Source organism: Rhamphochromis longiceps, linkage group LG6 (assembly GCF_057381845.1).
Source record: "Rhamphochromis longiceps isolate RC_006_pf linkage group LG6, R_longiceps_female_GT1.1, whole genome shotgun sequence".
Lineage (NCBI taxonomy): Eukaryota > Metazoa > Chordata > Actinopteri > Cichliformes > Cichlidae > Rhamphochromis > Rhamphochromis longiceps.
In genome coordinates, this window is record NC_140562.1 from 13,260,305 (window position 1) to 13,277,319 (window position 17,015).

At 41.4% G+C, this 17,015-nt stretch overlaps 2 protein-coding genes across 2 annotated transcripts; one reads left to right on the plus strand and one right to left on the minus strand.

Annotated features, from left to right (window-relative positions):
* Window positions 1-8,543: 8,543 nt before the first annotated feature.
* rps19bp1 (ribosomal protein S19 binding protein 1) lies at window positions 8,544-11,825 on the minus strand. Its single transcript, XM_085409272.1, has 4 exons — window positions 11,636-11,825; window positions 10,224-10,397; window positions 9,870-9,967; window positions 8,544-9,478 (listed from the first exon to the last, which is right to left on the minus strand). Exons 1-4 carry the CDS (start codon window positions 11,688-11,690, stop codon window positions 9,329-9,331), a joined length of 477 nt encoding a protein of 158 aa, XP_085265398.1. The 5' UTR covers window positions 11,691-11,825; the 3' UTR covers window positions 8,544-9,328.
* Window positions 11,826-12,367: 542 nt separating this feature from the next.
* On the plus strand, window positions 12,368-16,924 carry LOC146667609 (3-mercaptopyruvate sulfurtransferase-like). Its single transcript, XM_085409271.1, has 2 exons — window positions 12,368-13,107; window positions 16,019-16,924. The coding sequence occupies exons 1-2, from the start codon at window positions 12,528-12,530 to the stop codon at window positions 16,315-16,317; spliced, it is 879 nt and encodes a 292-aa protein (XP_085265397.1). The 5' UTR covers window positions 12,368-12,527; the 3' UTR covers window positions 16,318-16,924.
* The last annotated feature ends 91 nt before the right edge of the window (window positions 16,925-17,015 follow it).

The following is a 17,015-nucleotide window of genomic DNA, read 5'->3' on the forward strand; positions in this document are numbered from 1 at the left end:
TGCTACGTAGAAAGATATATACATGAGTGCAGGTGGTGATCAGTGCCAAACATATATACATGAGAATAAGAATTATGAGTGCTACGTAGAAAGATATATACATGAGTGCAGGTGGTGATCAGTGCCAGACATGAAATGATGCAGTGACACAGCGTAGGGTCATGTGTTAGTGGCAGGGACAGTCATGTGGTTATTGTTCATGTGTCCAACAGCAGAGGGGAAGAAACTGTTCTTGTGGCGAGAGGTTCTGGTGCGAATGGACCGGAGCCTCCTGCCTGAGGGGAGCAGGTCAAACAGACTGTGTCCAGGGTGAGAAGGGTCAGCTGAGATCCGGGCTGCACGCCGCAGTGTCGTGGAGGTGTACAGGTCCTGCAGAGATGGGAGTCTGCAGCCAATCACCTTCTCAGCAGAGCGCACAACACGCTGCAGTCTCTGTTTGTCCCTGATAGTGGCTCCAGCGTACCACACGGTGATGGAGGAGGTGAGGATGGACTCGATGATTGCAGTGTAGAATTGCATCATCGTCCGTGTTGGCAGGTTGAATTTCTTCAGCTGCCTCAGGAAGTACATCCTCTGCTGGGCTTTCTTGATGACGGAGGTGATGGTGGGCTCCCACTTCAGGTCCTGGGTGATGGTGGTCACCCACCGATTGTGCAAGTTCCCCCACCTAAAATGATGACAGAGGTCAGTAATTTGCACCAGAGGTACACTTCAACTGTGAGAGACAGAATGTGAAAAAATAATCCATGAATCCACATGGTAGGATTTGTAAAGAATTTATTCGTAAATCAGGGTGGAAAATAAGTATTTGGTCAATAACAAAAATACAACCCAATACTTTGTAACATAACCTTTGTTGGCAATAACAGAGGTCAAACGTTTACTATAGGTCTTTACCAGGTTTGCACACACAGTAGCTGGTATTTTGGCCCATTCCTCCATGCAGATCTTCTCGAGAGCAGTGATGGTTTGGGGCTGTCGCCGAGCAACACGGACTTTCAACTCCCGCCACAGATTTTCTATGGGGTTGAGGTCTGGAGACTGGCTAGGCCACTCCAGGACTTTCAAATGCTTCTTACGGAGCCACTCCTTTGTTGCCCGGGCGGTGTGTTTTGGATCATTGTCATGTTGGAAGACCCAGCCTCGTTTCATCTTCAAAGTTCTCACTGATGGAAGGAGGTTTTGGCTCAAAATCTCACGATACATGGCCCCATTCATTCTGTCCTTAACACGGATCAGTCGTCCTGTCCCCTTGGCAGAAAAACAGCCCCATAGCATGATGTTTCCACCCCCATGCTTCACAGTAGGTATGGTGTTCTTGGGATGCAACTCAGTATTCTTCTTCCTCCAAACACGACGAGTTGAGTTTATACCAAAAAGTTCTACTTTGGTTTCATCTGACCACATGACATTCTCCCAATCCTCTGCTGTATCATCCATGTGCTCTCTGGCAAACTTCAGACGGGCCTGGACATGCACTGGCTTCAGCAGCGGAACACGTCTGGCACTGCGGGATTTGATTCCCTGCCGTTGTAGTGTGTTACTGATGGTGACCTTTGTTACTTTGGTCCCAGCTTTCTGCAGGTCATTCACCAGGTCCCCCCGTGTGGTTCTGGGATCTTTGCTCACCGTTCTCATGATCATTTTGACCCCACGGGATGAGATCTTGCGTGGAGCCCCAGATCGAGGGAGATTATCAGTGGTCTTGTATGTCTTCCATTTTCTGATGATTGCTCCCACAGTTGATTTTTTCACACCAAGCTGCTTGCCTATTGTAGATTCACTCTTCCCAGTCTGGTGCAGGTCTACAATACTTTTCCTGGTGTCCTTCGAAAGCTCTTTGGTCTTGGCCATGGCGGAGTTTGGAGTCTGACTGTTTGAGGCTGTGGACAGGTGTCTTTTATACAGATGATGAGTTCAAACAGGTGCCATTCATACAGGTAACGAGTGGGGACAGAAAAGCTTCTTACAGAAGACGTTACAGGTCTGTGAGAGCCAGAGATTTTCCTTGTTTGAGGTGACCAAATACTTATTTTCCACCCTGATTTACGAATAAATTCTTTACAAATCCTACCATGTGGATTCATGGATTTTTTTTTCACATTCTGTCTCTCACAGTTGAAGTGTACCTCTGGTGCAAATTACTGACCTCTGTCATCATTTTAAGTGGGGGAACTTGCACAATCGGTGGCTGACTAAATACTTTTTTGCCCCACTGTATTTTCATATTGTGAAAACTCCTGCAAAACAAAGCTATATTAACGATATACTATACTATATTTATTCAAATGATTTTTATGCATCATTACTTTTTGTGCAGTATGTGGAGTTCTTCTTCGAAGTTTAGGAGACAAGTCTCTATTTCTTGTTGACTAGAGCACACCATGGGGTTAATGCTTGTATCCTTTTAATGAGTATTGCATCAACTATTATACATTGCAATTCATGTTAAAAAGAGACTTTATCAAAAATCGTATGTCAATCGTATGCCAACAACCTTGTCCAGGTCATCTACGCTGCCTTTGCACCTATTGTAGAACAGGATTGCTGCAGGCTTCATATTTTCCCCATCACTGCCTGTGCTTTGTGCTTAAAAGCATTCTCCCCTCAACTGGGGACGTAGGACTCCGCCATGGTCATTTTGGTGAAGGCAAAGACGGATGACAGAGTCTTCCTCTGTTGGAGCGAAACAAATCTATCGTAACTCTGGTTTGTTTCTTGTGATTGTGCCAACCAGAGCCAATTTTTTTTTCTCCCTCTTCCTTCTGAGGAGTTATACTGCCAAGATGAATTACGCAAAGTTGTCCCATGTGACAGTGTGTCCTTGGAGCCCTTCTGTCAGTTGGAGCACAACTGCCTGGGAACTACCGGGTGGGGAGTGTGATTTTTTTTTCCCCCCGTGTAAATTTGCACCTTCCAGGCATAGGAGGTTACCGCAGCACGGGTGACCCAGATTTTAATGCCATATTTTGCGGGCTTGTTGAGCATATACCGTCGAAATCAACAGCAGCCTTTGAATGCAACAAGCTGTTCATCAACACGCACATCAACCCCTGGACTGAACAACAGGGGAAAACAAGCAACCCATTTTTCCCACAGGATATGAAATGCAGCAAGCTTATCATCCCTGAAGCGTCCCGGGCAGGTGAGCCTGTCATCAAAGTGGATGTTAGCACTGATCTGAGAATAGCGGTAGTGGGACATCGTCGCACGAAATATTGCCCATCTGGTCTTGTCATCCCACAAATCACGTGTTGCTTCATGCCTTGAGTGGTAGATGCCAGCTAGAATCAAAATTCCAATGTAGGCTTTCATCTCAACTTCCTATACATCCCTCCAATTCTCACACCTTTGCCACCCATGCACGAGCTTTGTCATTCTTCATTGGATACAAGTTCTGTTTGGATCCCAATGGCTTTTTCCCCCAAAATCACCTGGGTTCTACTTGTGTGTAATTCTGAAATTTAATAGTACATTGGTTAATTTATTATATGTTATTCTCAATTTGCTCTACAACTCCTGCTGCACTTATCATCTTCAAAATACCTGGTTCTTGGATTGTGTTTGTGATTGTGTTTACTGAGCTAAGTAGGCAGGACAAGTACCATGACATCCTGGACCCTCACAGTCCAGTAATGCTGCATGAACACTTTCCAGGAAATGGGTCTTTGGCGGGGTTTCCCCAACATCTTTCTGTAAATGAATATTCAGTGATGTATGAAACAATTTTTAACAATATTTCTTACTTTCATGCACAGTTATGTGTGGTGTTATTTAAATTTCTCATTAAGGTTTTGGTAGTTTAGATACACATGACAGTATGATTTCAAAATTCTATTTTTAAAAACGAACAGATTGCATTTTATTCAGTTAATTTATCTTTTTTATGTAACCTGCACCCAGTTTCTGTGAGACAATGAGACACATTCATTTGGAATGACAAAGTAATATTACTAACTTACTTTCCCGTCTTTGGCAATCACTTTTCATCAACATCCAGAGTCCCCTTTTTTGCATGAGGAGTTTCAAGTTGTAGTGCTTTGTTACGTTCCTGCCACTACAAGGCCTGCAAAAACATTACTGCTACACTATGGACAACCCCATCCATGTCATGTCTTTCATTGAAGAACAACATTTAAGGAGCCCAAACACATGCATTCCAAGCCTGCAGTTTTCTGAAATGCAGGGAAAAGTACATGGAACTACTGTTAGTAGTACTTTTAAACCAGAAATATTAAATTGTCATACAGTTATTGATATAAATGTACACACATTTCTTAATATATACACAAAGATCCTTAGCATTTTTCATGATGTGGCTCAAACATCAATGAAGACCAGGAAGGTTGAACGTCTATGATGGATGCTGACCAATGATTATTGAAAAGTACTTCTGCAGCAGATCCTCCAGACTTGTTTTGCAGAACGTAATTGAAATTGTTTGGAGGAGTACCAATGGCACTGACCTCTCACATCATGAAGACCCTGGAAAAATCATCCTGGACCAGCTCTGACCCGTAGTCAGACCATATCAGCATCAGCTGGATGCATCAGCAGGGGTGATGAGATAGAGTACCGGGCTGTGGTTGACTCCTTCGTCACGTGGTGCAAGCAGAATCCTCTGCAGCTCAACGTGGCAAAACTAAGGAATTGATTGTGGACTTTAGGAAGACCAGGAAACCCTTGACCCGTGTTTCAATCCAGGGGTCGATGTGGACATTGTGGAGGACTATAAATACCTTGGAGTACACATGAACAATAAACTGGACTGGGTTACAAACACCACTGCACTTTATAGGAAAGGCCAGAGTCGTCTCTATTTTTTTTTTCAGTTCAATTCAACTTTATTTATATACCACCAAATCACAAAAATTGCTGAAAGCCAGGTTTTCATTGCGTAACTGTCTTTTTTTTTTTTTTTTTTTTTTTTTTTTTGCCTGTCCCATTTGGTTCTTTAGCCATCAGAATTGTTGTCTGAAGACCAACAAGGATACCCAATGGATTTACTTTGCCAAATGGATCATCGTGGCATTGCCGTATTGGTCCATTTGATCGACCTTTGTTTTTATTATTTATTATATTTTATTTTCAGATGTTACAGACGGGACAGACATGAGTGAGGGATAGGAAAGGGAGAAAGAAAGAGGAAGGAAAGGAAAAACAGAAGGGGAGAGGGACAGTGAGAAAGGGGGGGGGGGAGAAAAAAAAATCTCCTGGATCACCTGTTGAGAGAAGAAGAATAGAAAACAAGCAAAAAAAAAACCCAGGTAGCCACCGGGAGTGAGCCGGTACATACCTGAGTGCCCAGCCCCGGACACCAAGAACCACCAATGCACCGACCCCTGAGGGCATCAGTCACCGGCAGGGAGTGTGGTAAGGGGAGATAGGCCTTGGAGGGCCTGGGAGTTCCCAGAGAGGTGGAGTCTAAGACCCGACCTGACATATAGACACAGACAAACAGGCACACACAGACACAAACATGCATTCCCACCCTCATGCACACATATACAAACACTCAGCACTCACCCAACGTAAGGATTGACATAAATGGACATGTACACACAATCACACTCCCCAAACATACTCTATACCCCGGGTCCAGGTACCCTCGCCCCCAGAGGGGGAAACAGAACCCAGACCCAAGAGATGTTACCCTTCCCCCCGGGGTGGAGGCAAGCAGACCGTCCCAGGCTCCGCAGCAGCAGGTCGTCTCTATTTTCTGAGGTCCTTCAACATCTGTCAGACAATGCTCCGGAGTCTTTTGTGGTCAGTGCTATCCTCTATGTTGTTGCATGCTGAGCACCATGTCAACATTCTTGATATTTATTTATAATCACCTCCGTCAATCCTTGATATTTATTCTTGAGTGATTTGTATATATTGTGCTATTTCTTAAATGTCTTAAATCTGTAACATATAGTATTGTTATATAGTCTAGTCTGGTTCTGTTACTGTTATTTATACTGGAGCAACTGTAACCCACATAACTTTCTTAGGGATTAATAAAGTTTGCAGATTCTGATTTCTGGAAATCTGACCATCCAAAATGGAAGATATGGACCATAGAGACATCTCTGCAAACTGATGTAACAATGGTTGAAGTTAAGTTTTGGACTCAAATTCAAAATAATGGTAGAATAATGGACCAAGATACTAAACTGTATTTGAAAAGATACTGTGACGTCTTACAATCGCCAGTTAAACCATAAATAAATTTGGTCTGTGATATGGAGTAAAATATTTAAAGTTTGTTTGCAAAAAATACAGATTCTGTGGAGGACTGTATGTCTGGGACCAGCACAGAAGCACAGATGCACTTTTTAGAGATGTTTTAAAAGAAGAAAGACTATGCTATCAGTGCACCCAGGGTTCAGGTGCAAGGCTCATGCAGCTAAATGTTTGACAGAAATAGAGAAAATGTTATTTTATGTCATTTGTTTGACTTTTGTTGTAGAAAGTTAAGATGTTTCGTCGGCATGCAATGTGTCTGGGAGAATACGACGGCCGTGGGCTGAGTTCCTTTAGCCATCAGTATTGTTAACTTTAGCTAGTATACTAGTTTGCTAACATAGCTGATAAGACTAGTGTCAATCTCACTTTGGCCGTACAAATGATAGGTCCTGCATTCTATTGATATTATACTTTATATACATTGAACTATAAAATAAAATTTTCTTAAGATGGAAACTACATCAGAGCATTAAACAGGCTGATGTTATTTGGGGTTAGAGGGTCTAAAAGGCTAAAGATGATACAGATGATAAAGACATGACTTCCTTATGAAATATTATGTAATCCTGCAGATTAATTTACTCCAAAATATTGTTTTTGTCAACAAATGTGTAGCATTCATAGCATTATGTCCCATATTAATATAACGTTAAAACACAATGTTAGAAAAATGTTAATGATATAACTATGATGAAATTTAGGGTTCTAAAGTCACTTATGCACACTAGCCAAACAGCCACTGCGAAAAATCACATTAAGAACGTACCAGTGCTTTAGTGTGCCATCATGTCCATGTCTGGGTTGTTCACGTTGTACCCTAAACATTTCTTCGACTCAAGTTTGACTCCTTTTTTCTGAGAAAAGAGGATGTGGTGTTCTGATTTGCCTTGACGACATGAGTAATTAAAAAAACATGAAAAATGGTGGAAACCCTTTAGGTCTATGGTGGCACTCTTTCCCTTAAACAAAAAAGCCCATCTCGAAGGGGAAACAGTTAAGAGCTCACTAAATGAAACAGCTTTTTTTGGTTAATCTTTAAAAAAAATGTAAAGAGTGAAAATGTCTGTGCTCTTCCCCTCCAAACCTTATTAGTTCACCTTTTAACCTAATAAAAGCAAAATATTACAGTTTTTCTCCATTGGTTTGGCTCATTTCTTGAAACACTTATTTGGTTTCAATACCTCCTTTACCTGATTTCAGAATCAGTATTTGCTTCATCTGACTTCAACAATTTCAACAGAAAACTGCAGTTTACTGTATGATACAATTCTCATTATAATCCTTATTTTGTTGTCTCCCAATCAAATCTATCTAATATTGTAGGTTTTACTGTAACATCTCAGTAAGTCATCAGTATTTCCCACTCCCCTTTCTATCAAATACCCCTGCAGTACTTCCTCATAGGCCTATCACTAGTTTAGAACCACTGGAGTAGTGGCCTGTAGTATATTGAACCTGTGAGGGAGAACATGTAATTGTCTAACTGTAGTATATGATTCTTCTGTATGACTGATTTTACGTTCTTTACTCTATTTTAGAGAATAATGGCATTGGAAGGACATGAGACCCCTCACATCCTGGTGTTCGTGGATAAAGCTGGCTTCAACCTGGCCAAGGGCCGAAAACGTGGCCGATTTTGTGTTCATACAATTTACTACTGTAATGTACATTTTCTTTTTACATATGTATAAAACTTTCTTTGCATGTGAATAATAAATGGTTATAATTTCCTTGGTAGTGTGAGTGCAATCTGTGATGTCAAACCTTGGAGGCTACTCTTTTCTGTTGTATATTGTTGGTCCTCTGCTATAGTGACAAAACATCTAAACATTTTGTATGGCAGTACTCACACAATGCCAAAGGGACGATGCATTTTGGGGGCACTGACTATTCAGATTAGAAAGAAATATAGTTTTGACACATGAGTGAACTGTTTTAGGGGAGATATGAGCTTTTGCAGGTGGACCATGTTGTTGTGATCAACCATCCAGGTTTAGTTTGACAAAAGCACCAAGAATGATGAGAATGTCCAATCTGTGTCGAGAAATGAGCCAAAGCTATTGAGAAGGATCTTTGCCATTTTGGAGACACTGACTGTTTAAATGAGAAAGGGATGTAGATTGAAGCCCGAGTGAACAGTTTTGGAAGAGATATGAGCTTTTGCAGGTGAGCTATAGTGTTGTGCTAAACTGTAAGTGTTTTGCCAAATGATCTTAGAGTTTTGAGAATGTAATTTCTGTTTCAAGAAATGAGCCAAACCAGTAGAGAAAGACTGTAATCTGAACTGAACAAGAATAAACCCATGACAGGAGTCATTATTTCATTACTTTAATAAAGCAACAAGTTTGAGGACGACCATATCAAAACAAGTGTTTATAGGAGGAATGATGAAAATGATGGAAGCTATTAATTCAAGGTCGTTGCAATAGAAATAACAAACCTTTGTGTTGACTGTGATATTATTTAATAATTGATTAATTAGCAACTAATATCTTTATATCTAGCGAGTGTGTCATGCAGCTTTATTCCCAGAATTACAGCTTTTATTGAAAAAATAATTCAATAATCTTAAAAAAAAATAAAAAATTCTAAGAAGTTATCAAAGAAGAAGGGATGAGAAACAGAAATGTATTGTATAAGTCATCCATAAGCCCATAATTTCAGGAATTTGCTCTCTCACACCGCCCTGTAATGGCTCTTGCTAAGCTTATCTGGTTATTAAGCCATGAATATGGTGTTTTTCTTGGCTGTGAATTAAAGGTGAGCTTCATTACGTTTGTAGTTCACAAACAATGAAACAAAGGACTCGCGAGCTATGACTGACACAAGTCATATCTCAGTCATTTCCTGTCTCTTTGTCAATGATTTTTCATACTTTGTCTATGAACTTCAACCTGTGGTTGGTTCAAAATGTACACATTACTCACACAGACACCCTTGAAAGAAAAAAAAGAAAAAGAAAAAAAAAAAAAAACCCTGAACCATACAGACACTACATGAACATTAATGAGAACAAAATCTGGTCCAGAAATCCACTTCGATCCTCCAAACGCAGCCCTGGAGCTTCTGCTGTGGGCGCAGTGTCTTTGTGTCTGTTTTATTTCTTTTCCTCCACAGTCCTGCCAAAGTATTCCTTCTGAAACTGCTGGAACTCCTCCTCTGTGAACAAAGACTTTGCCTCTTTGGCCTTCTTCACAGGCCTGTCCGGGTGATTTCTTGACTGCCTCCCTTTATTGTGGTTCACGATCTATGTCAGACAGAAATCAAATCAGCACGTTAGGGCCACCTGTAGACAACAAAAGCAGTTCATCAGTAGCCAGTGATGGCTATGAATCTATTTGGGTTATCAATAATGCAAAAAATAAATAAATAAAATCCTGGGATTTGGATCTTTACTGTACAGTTTATTTTTTGCCGACATTAAAATTGATACCACTGCTGAATCTACGAGCAGGCTGAGAGATACCACCGGATGCCACCAGTGTTTTTGTGGCTGTGAGCAAGCTGCTTTTTTATGTAAATATGACTCTTCTTTTTAAATCCTGCTTAACATTTTGGACTCCAGTGTTTCAAGAAGAGATAAAAGTCACAGACAATGACAGCACTTGTAAAATGTGAGGGACTGATGACCTGGTTACCTTCAGTGTGTCAGAATCTGTTGCTTTACAGCCAGTTGCCATAAAGTATTTGAGGTTCTCACTCAAATGGCTCTTCCCCTGCTTCTTCCTGAACTCCTCTACAATTCAAACCAAAGAACAAGAAATTTAGAGCAACATCAACTAGACTGTAAAAGAGTAACAGAACAATTATTCAGGTTTAAGTTCTTTTTCAGTGGAAGGCTGTACATTTTACAACTGAGTTTAAGACCAATGCTGCCACCTACTGGTCCTTACATAAAAACGCAAAAGCCTCTGTACCAATTGTTTTTACTTTTTCACAGATGTCTTTTATTCTAAGCATGAAGAAGACTGAAATACAGCAAGCAGACTGACCCACTGCAGACTTGATCCTCTTGTCTTTAACAGTGGCTTTGCTCTTGCCAGGCCCGAGACGGCCTTGCAGTCTTTTGACCTGCTTGGTAACTCCCTGCCGCTTGGTGCTCACCAGCTCCATCACTGTGGCTGAGCTGGGGGTCTGCTGCTGCTTCTTCTTCACTTTAGTGACATCTGGCAGGAAACACATGGCAAAAAGACACGCACAAAACCCAAAGTAAGCTGCAGACAAGGAAACATGTTCTTTTAAGAGTGTGAATCGATCTTTTTGTCATTCAAAAGCTATACACTAATTATAGCATATCTGAATGGAATCGTGTTGCACTGGCTCACAACATTAATAAAAATTGTAGTAACAAACAGAGCTATAAAAAAATGAATGTGAAATGCATAAAAAAACAGCAGTATTGTTAAATTACCAGTGTATTACACTTATAGATAGCAATGGAGTATCACAGCAGCAGGGAGATCAGTCCAAGTGTGGTCCACTGTGTGTGTGTGTGTGTGTGTGTGTGTGTGTGTGTGTGTAGATGGGAGGGGTATTAAAAAAAAAATAGAATTTAGAAGCCTGATGGCTATGAGAAAGAAACTTGGAGAATCTGGCTCTTCTGCTCCAAATACACACTCTTCATCTGAGACAGGAAGTGCAGACATTGCTGTGCTCCCATTACAAGAGAACAAAGCTAGAAACTTAGTGCTGCTGTCCACCTCCTCCACAATGTTATTGATGAGAAGCTGTGTGTGGTACACCAGTCCCCATCAATTGTCTCCACTTGCCGCATGCTTTCATGCTGGGAGATGATTTGTGTTGAATGCGGAACTGAAATGCACATTGTGAGTCCTAAAAGGTGATAATCATTAAGACATGGAACTGTGGACTGTTTTTAGGAACTAGTATAATGGTAAAATTCTTGAAGAATGATGGTACAACTGCATGGTTCAGTGAGGTATTGAAGAGGTCTGTGAGGACATGACCCAGCTGGTCAGCACATTCCTTGAGCACCAGTCCCGAGGCGCTGCTTGGGTACGTCAGTTCTTCTCAGGGTCCTCCTGACATCAGCTGTGCTGAGACCAAGTACCCGCTCACCCGGATGAGGAATTGCTTTCCTCACAGGAATGTTATGTAGGTTGAGGTTAAGCATAGTACCGTTATTCAAATACGTCTTCTTCGGGCTCTACGTTGCTATGGTTTAATGACGACAACGTGAAAACCTCCGAAATAATATTCAAGTAATCAATTTTAGACCTTAAAGCAACATTGTAAACCCCCTCTATTACGGCCTAACTATAACAATGTAAAAAAAAAAAAAAACAGATCAGTCACAAGTTATGGTCAGAATTATAATAGCGAGAGCGCTAATATCCAATACTGTTAGCCAACTGGCACAGCAAGCTCAAGAGGCTAAACTGACCTTTAATGTCATTGCTCAGCAGCTCCAGTCCTCTCCTGATCAACGAAGCCGACATCCTGATTCAATCTACAAACGTTTTCTTCTACTTTCCACAAACTACATCCACAGAAATGTGCTTTTATAACCGGGTAACAACATGTGGTTCCATAAACATCCGGCAAGCTCGCGTGCGTCGGTTAAAAGCAGTCGGCTTGACGATGTAAAATGAACAAAGTTCCTACCTGGATGACCTGTTGTGCTATTTCAATTACTTTAGTTTTAAATTTTTATTCTTCTTATTCTTCTTCTTCTTATTATTATTAGTAGTAGTAGTAGTCAGTGCGCCCCAGGGCAGCTGTGGCTACAACGTAGCTTGCCATCACCAATGTGTGAATGTGTGTGTGAATGTGTGGATGACTGAATGTAGTGTAAAGCGCTTTGGGGTCCTTAGGGACTAAGTAAAGCGCTATACAAATACAGGCCATTTTAGTAGTAGTAGTAGTAGTATCAAAACAGAACTGCCAACTCTCAAATCAAATATGCTACAATATTTGATCTTGTTCAAATATGGAACAAGTGGCTCCAATCCTCTGTTATTTTCACTTCACACGGAGATAGGTTAATAGATTACGTTTTCTGTTGGAGTTGGAAAAATGTGCATGTCTCGCTGCAGACTTATGAATGAGTGTCGGTTCAGACTTTGTCTAAAATGTAGGCTAATGCCATTTTTACTGTGTCCCCCTTTCACTTTTATCAGTGTCAGGTGAGCCGAGGGGCGTGACGGTTTGGCTTGCGCTCTCTCGCCACCATTAGTACCTTTGCTCACTCGACCGCTCCCGACTTTTGGCTCGGTTTTGTTAAATATTGTGAAACTTAGGTAAACTTTGTAGCCTGTCTGCATCTCCAGTTCACCATGGCTCTCCAAGCCACCGCTCTGGTCACCTCTAAGTGGCTGGCTCAGGCTGTAAAGGTCCAGGGGAAAATGCGGGTCTTGGACACTTCGTGGTATTTGCCCAAACTGCGGAGAAACGCAAAGACCGAGTTCAAGAAGAAGCATGTGCCGGGAGCAGCTTTCTTTGACATTGACCAGTGCTGTGATAAAACCTCTCCTCTGGACCATATGTTGCCGTCAGAGGACTATTTTGCGGAATACGTCGGGAAATTGGGAATAGAAAACGACACGCACGTCGTGGTCTACGATGGCAGCGAGTTCGGGGCGTTCTCGGCGCCCCGCGTGTGGTGGATGTTCCGAGTGTTCGGGCACAGTGCGGTCTCTATGCTCAATGGGGGGCTCAGGAACTGGGAGCTGGAGGGTCGACCTGTGAGTGACCGGTACGTCAGACCCACAGCGACCGAGTTCAAAGCCTCTCTGAACCGCTCGTGGATAAAAACCTATGAGGATATCCTGGATAACCTGGAGACTAAAAAGTTCCAGGTGGTGGATGCCAGGCCCACAGGCAGGTTCAAAGGACTGGACCCTGAACCCAGAGACAGTGAGTAGTCTGCATTAGAGCCTTTATGATGGTTACATGGTTACAGTCCTGCGTGCCCCACTCAGGCTTTTGAAGAGATCCATTCTTCTCATAACTTCATTACATTTTCAGATTACTGACACCCTTATTTCAAATAGCATCCTCAGACTACAGGCACACTGACATGAGGGGGCGTGTACTGTATCTTTATTCTTATTGCCTCTTGATGACAAATGCGTTGATTATGATTAAGATAACTTCACAACTCAGCTATTGTTGGGACACACTTGTGCCAGGATTTCCGGCCTGACTCATGTCCGTGTGTAACTGAAATACTTCTAAAGAACCCAACGTTACACTCTTTTCCCTTGGAAAAGATGGTGACATGCATTTTTTTAATAGAATTTTTATCTTGGTCAAAGTGATGACTGAGTGACTCACAGTAACGTCCCACAGTAGCTTTTATTACGTGCATTGTTGATAGTAACTTTTTCATTAAAGGGTTTATAGACAACATTGATGATCTTATTGTGCCTGTTTTTAAGATAAACAGAATGATTGAACCAGTCAACTTGTTTAAGAGTGTTTAAGAATGACTGATCAAAAACTGGTTCGAGGATTGCACCTGGAGGCGGGTATCAATTACCAGTTTGAAATTCTCCAAATGTCTTCCTGTTGTCTGCGCAGATTTGTTTTTCTGGCAGTTGTACACTTCAGACTTCAAACTGATGGCAGTGGAGGTGGATAGACACACAAACGTGTCACAATAAGTTATTATTGGGGAGGATATCATGGCTCATGATATTTTATGTTATTGACCCCTGATACTCCTCTCTTTACTAGTGATGGGATAATTAATGAACAAACATGGACAATAATTAGTATCTTATAAAACACAATTACAGTTTGACTCTGACAGTGACGTCAGGGTGACACGGGTATGCAATGGGGGGGACAAGATAATGGTTTGCTAGTTCCTTGTACATTACATAGAGTTTTATGGAGTTTGCGGCTTGGATGACTGAACAACACAAACATGAAAAGAGGTCAGGCAGACAGGCCGTACTTAGCCCACATTTTAGCTATAGTCAATGAACCACACACACACACACACACACACACACACACACACACACACACACACACACACACACACACACACACACACACACACACTGCTGTGCCACAGTAGCAGACAAAGTGAATGGTTAAACGTTTAGATGCAGCAATAGTCCAACCTTTGATCTGCTGATGTTTTTAAAGACGGCACTCAGTGAATGGACAAAACAGTGATAAGGTATAGATGTCTTATCCATATACGTCTCACAGTACACACACTGTTAGAGGGTAAAGCTCTGATGTGCTGTTACAGGGCTCCTCTGCAGGCAGAACACTTCTGAAAGCAGTTTGAGCAGTGACCTTTCTGACTGCTCTCTTAAAAAAAAACAAAAAAAACTTCCCTTTTCATTGCATGTGTAAATCCAACCTGGATTTAATTTTGGGGGAAACAAATAAAACTTTCACATGCTAAATCTGCTCTTCTGATTGACTCCCTTGGGAGTATAAGCATCAGTTTTTGTAATGTCTGTTTTCATATCAAACATCGATACAAACACACATATTTGTCTGTGGTAGTAAAAACGTAGCAAATGCGGGTTTCGCTTTCTTTTCCTCAATTCAGAGTTTTGCTTTTGAAACACTGAACCAATTTCCCACTATAACTGATATAGTCAAGACTAAAATACCGCCTGTCCCAGTGTGGTTGTGGTTTATTAACACCTGGCTATTTTTTTTTTCACATTTAAAATGTGATCTGAAGAAAACCCTTTCTGGGGTTTCGTCCACATGGTCCTTCTGTAGCCAAAAGATCACAGGGTTGAGTCATCAATGATCACATTATGTTCCGTTTTTTTTATCTTATATTTAAGACTGTCATCTTTGGTCATGGACTTTAACAGTCCTCTGACTCATGCCTCTCTACTGATTTATTCAGAGTCGAGTGCAGCTGAGCTGGACCAATATAACTTACGCCTCTTACTCTTTCTGATGCTAGCAGAGTGGAGATGGAAATGCCGTAATAAGAGGCGGTCAATACAAAGGCAGATTATAATGATTTGCTAATCATGTGTACTGTATAACAAGTTATTCAGAAATGGGGATCATAACAGTTTTACTAATGGCACTAAACATGTGTGGTAAAATTATTTGTGATGTAAAAGGTCACTCCAGGATTAGAGACTACATCAAGGAGGGGTGTAGCTAGAAAGGTCTAAAAAGTAAAGCCAAAACAGAAGTGCCGTAAACATGAATTCTTTTTAATGGCTGGCACAACTTCAATAGTAAGCCTTTACCCAGTGATTGTGCAGTGTCATTGGTTTCACAGTTGCTTGCCACATGTGGTTTTAAAACACCACAGTCACAATGATGAAAATGCATCACAGCGAGACTTCACTTACTAGTCAATGGGTGATGTCATAGTTACTACTTGCTACTTAAAGAAATGACAAGAAAGCTTGTCTAAGAGAGTTTGGGCTGTGTTGAAGAATAAAGGTTGTCTAACCAAATAATGACAAACTCTGTTTTTGCCTCATATACTGTATTTCCATGTATCTTTGTATGTGTTTCAATAAATTGCTGCACATATTTTCCATTTTCCCTGCAAAATATTTAGAATAAAGAGCAACAGCTCAAGAATTTTACTGTAGTCCACATTCAAAGTGTAGAACATAATCCAGACTGAGAAAAATAGAAGGGATCAACACAGGGTTAGCATGACTTAAAAGCCTCACCAAGGCTAATCAAGATCTCTAAAGGTCTTTTTAATTGCATGTTTCTGTGTAACTGCCCATTTCTTAATTAATTAAGAGTACACATTTGCTATTTCAGATTATTTAATCATATTCTGAATGTATCTGCTCTTTCTGATTGACAGACACAGAGCCGGGCCACATCCCTGGCTCCATCAGCATTCCTTTCCACGCCTTCCTGTCACCTTCTGGCCACTTCCTGCCAAAGGAACAACTCCAGGCTCTGTTTGCCCGTGCTGGTGTGGATCTCGACTGCCCGCTTTGTGTCTTATGCGGCTCTGCAGTGACCGCGTGCCACGTGGCACTGGCGGCCCACGAGTGCGGGCACCCGGGGGTGTCGGTGTATGACGGTGGATGGTCGGAGTGGTACACCCGCGCCGTGCCCGAGCACGTCATATCAGATGGGAGAGGGAAACATTTGTGATAACAGGAAGGACCTGTGACCGATGGTTTTAGGCTGCATCACTTGTGCTGTTGTTGCTATTGAAGTTTGGTCATTTGGGATTTGTATGACTTCCTCCTGTGAAGCCACAGCCAGCAGCACGATAGCAAAATTTCCCAGAATGTCCAAAAAGCTCCTGTATTAATAATACACCACTGGGGATTTTTTTTTTTTTGTTCATCTTTTATATACTGATAGATGATTTGTGATTAAAGTCAACAATATGTGGACACTAAACTGAACTTCTTAACCCCGTCCCACCACCTCAAGTCTCCACCTGTTGGCAGCTCACGGACTCAAAGACACCTACACTTTGTAATCTTGTGTAATCTTTGGTAAAATAAATATGAACATGTTTATCGACGCAGTAACTGATTAAAAAGGACTGAAAATAGACAAAGAGCAGAGTCTCCTTTGTTAGGTTCTTACAATAATGCAGTTTAAACGATGGACTTTTGACTTGTTGACTGATTAGAGCCTAAGGATAGTGATGTTTTTCTGTTTGTTTTTGGGGGTTTTTCCGCTTCCAAAGTCAGATATCCTGAGAAGTTTGTGTCTAAAGAAAAAATAAATTAATATATCATCATGATTGCTACTGTCTCATGTCATGTTACACATTGCCAATTACTGTACAGCATTTTAGAAGACTCTTTTTCTGTGGTGGCTTAAAATGATTTCAG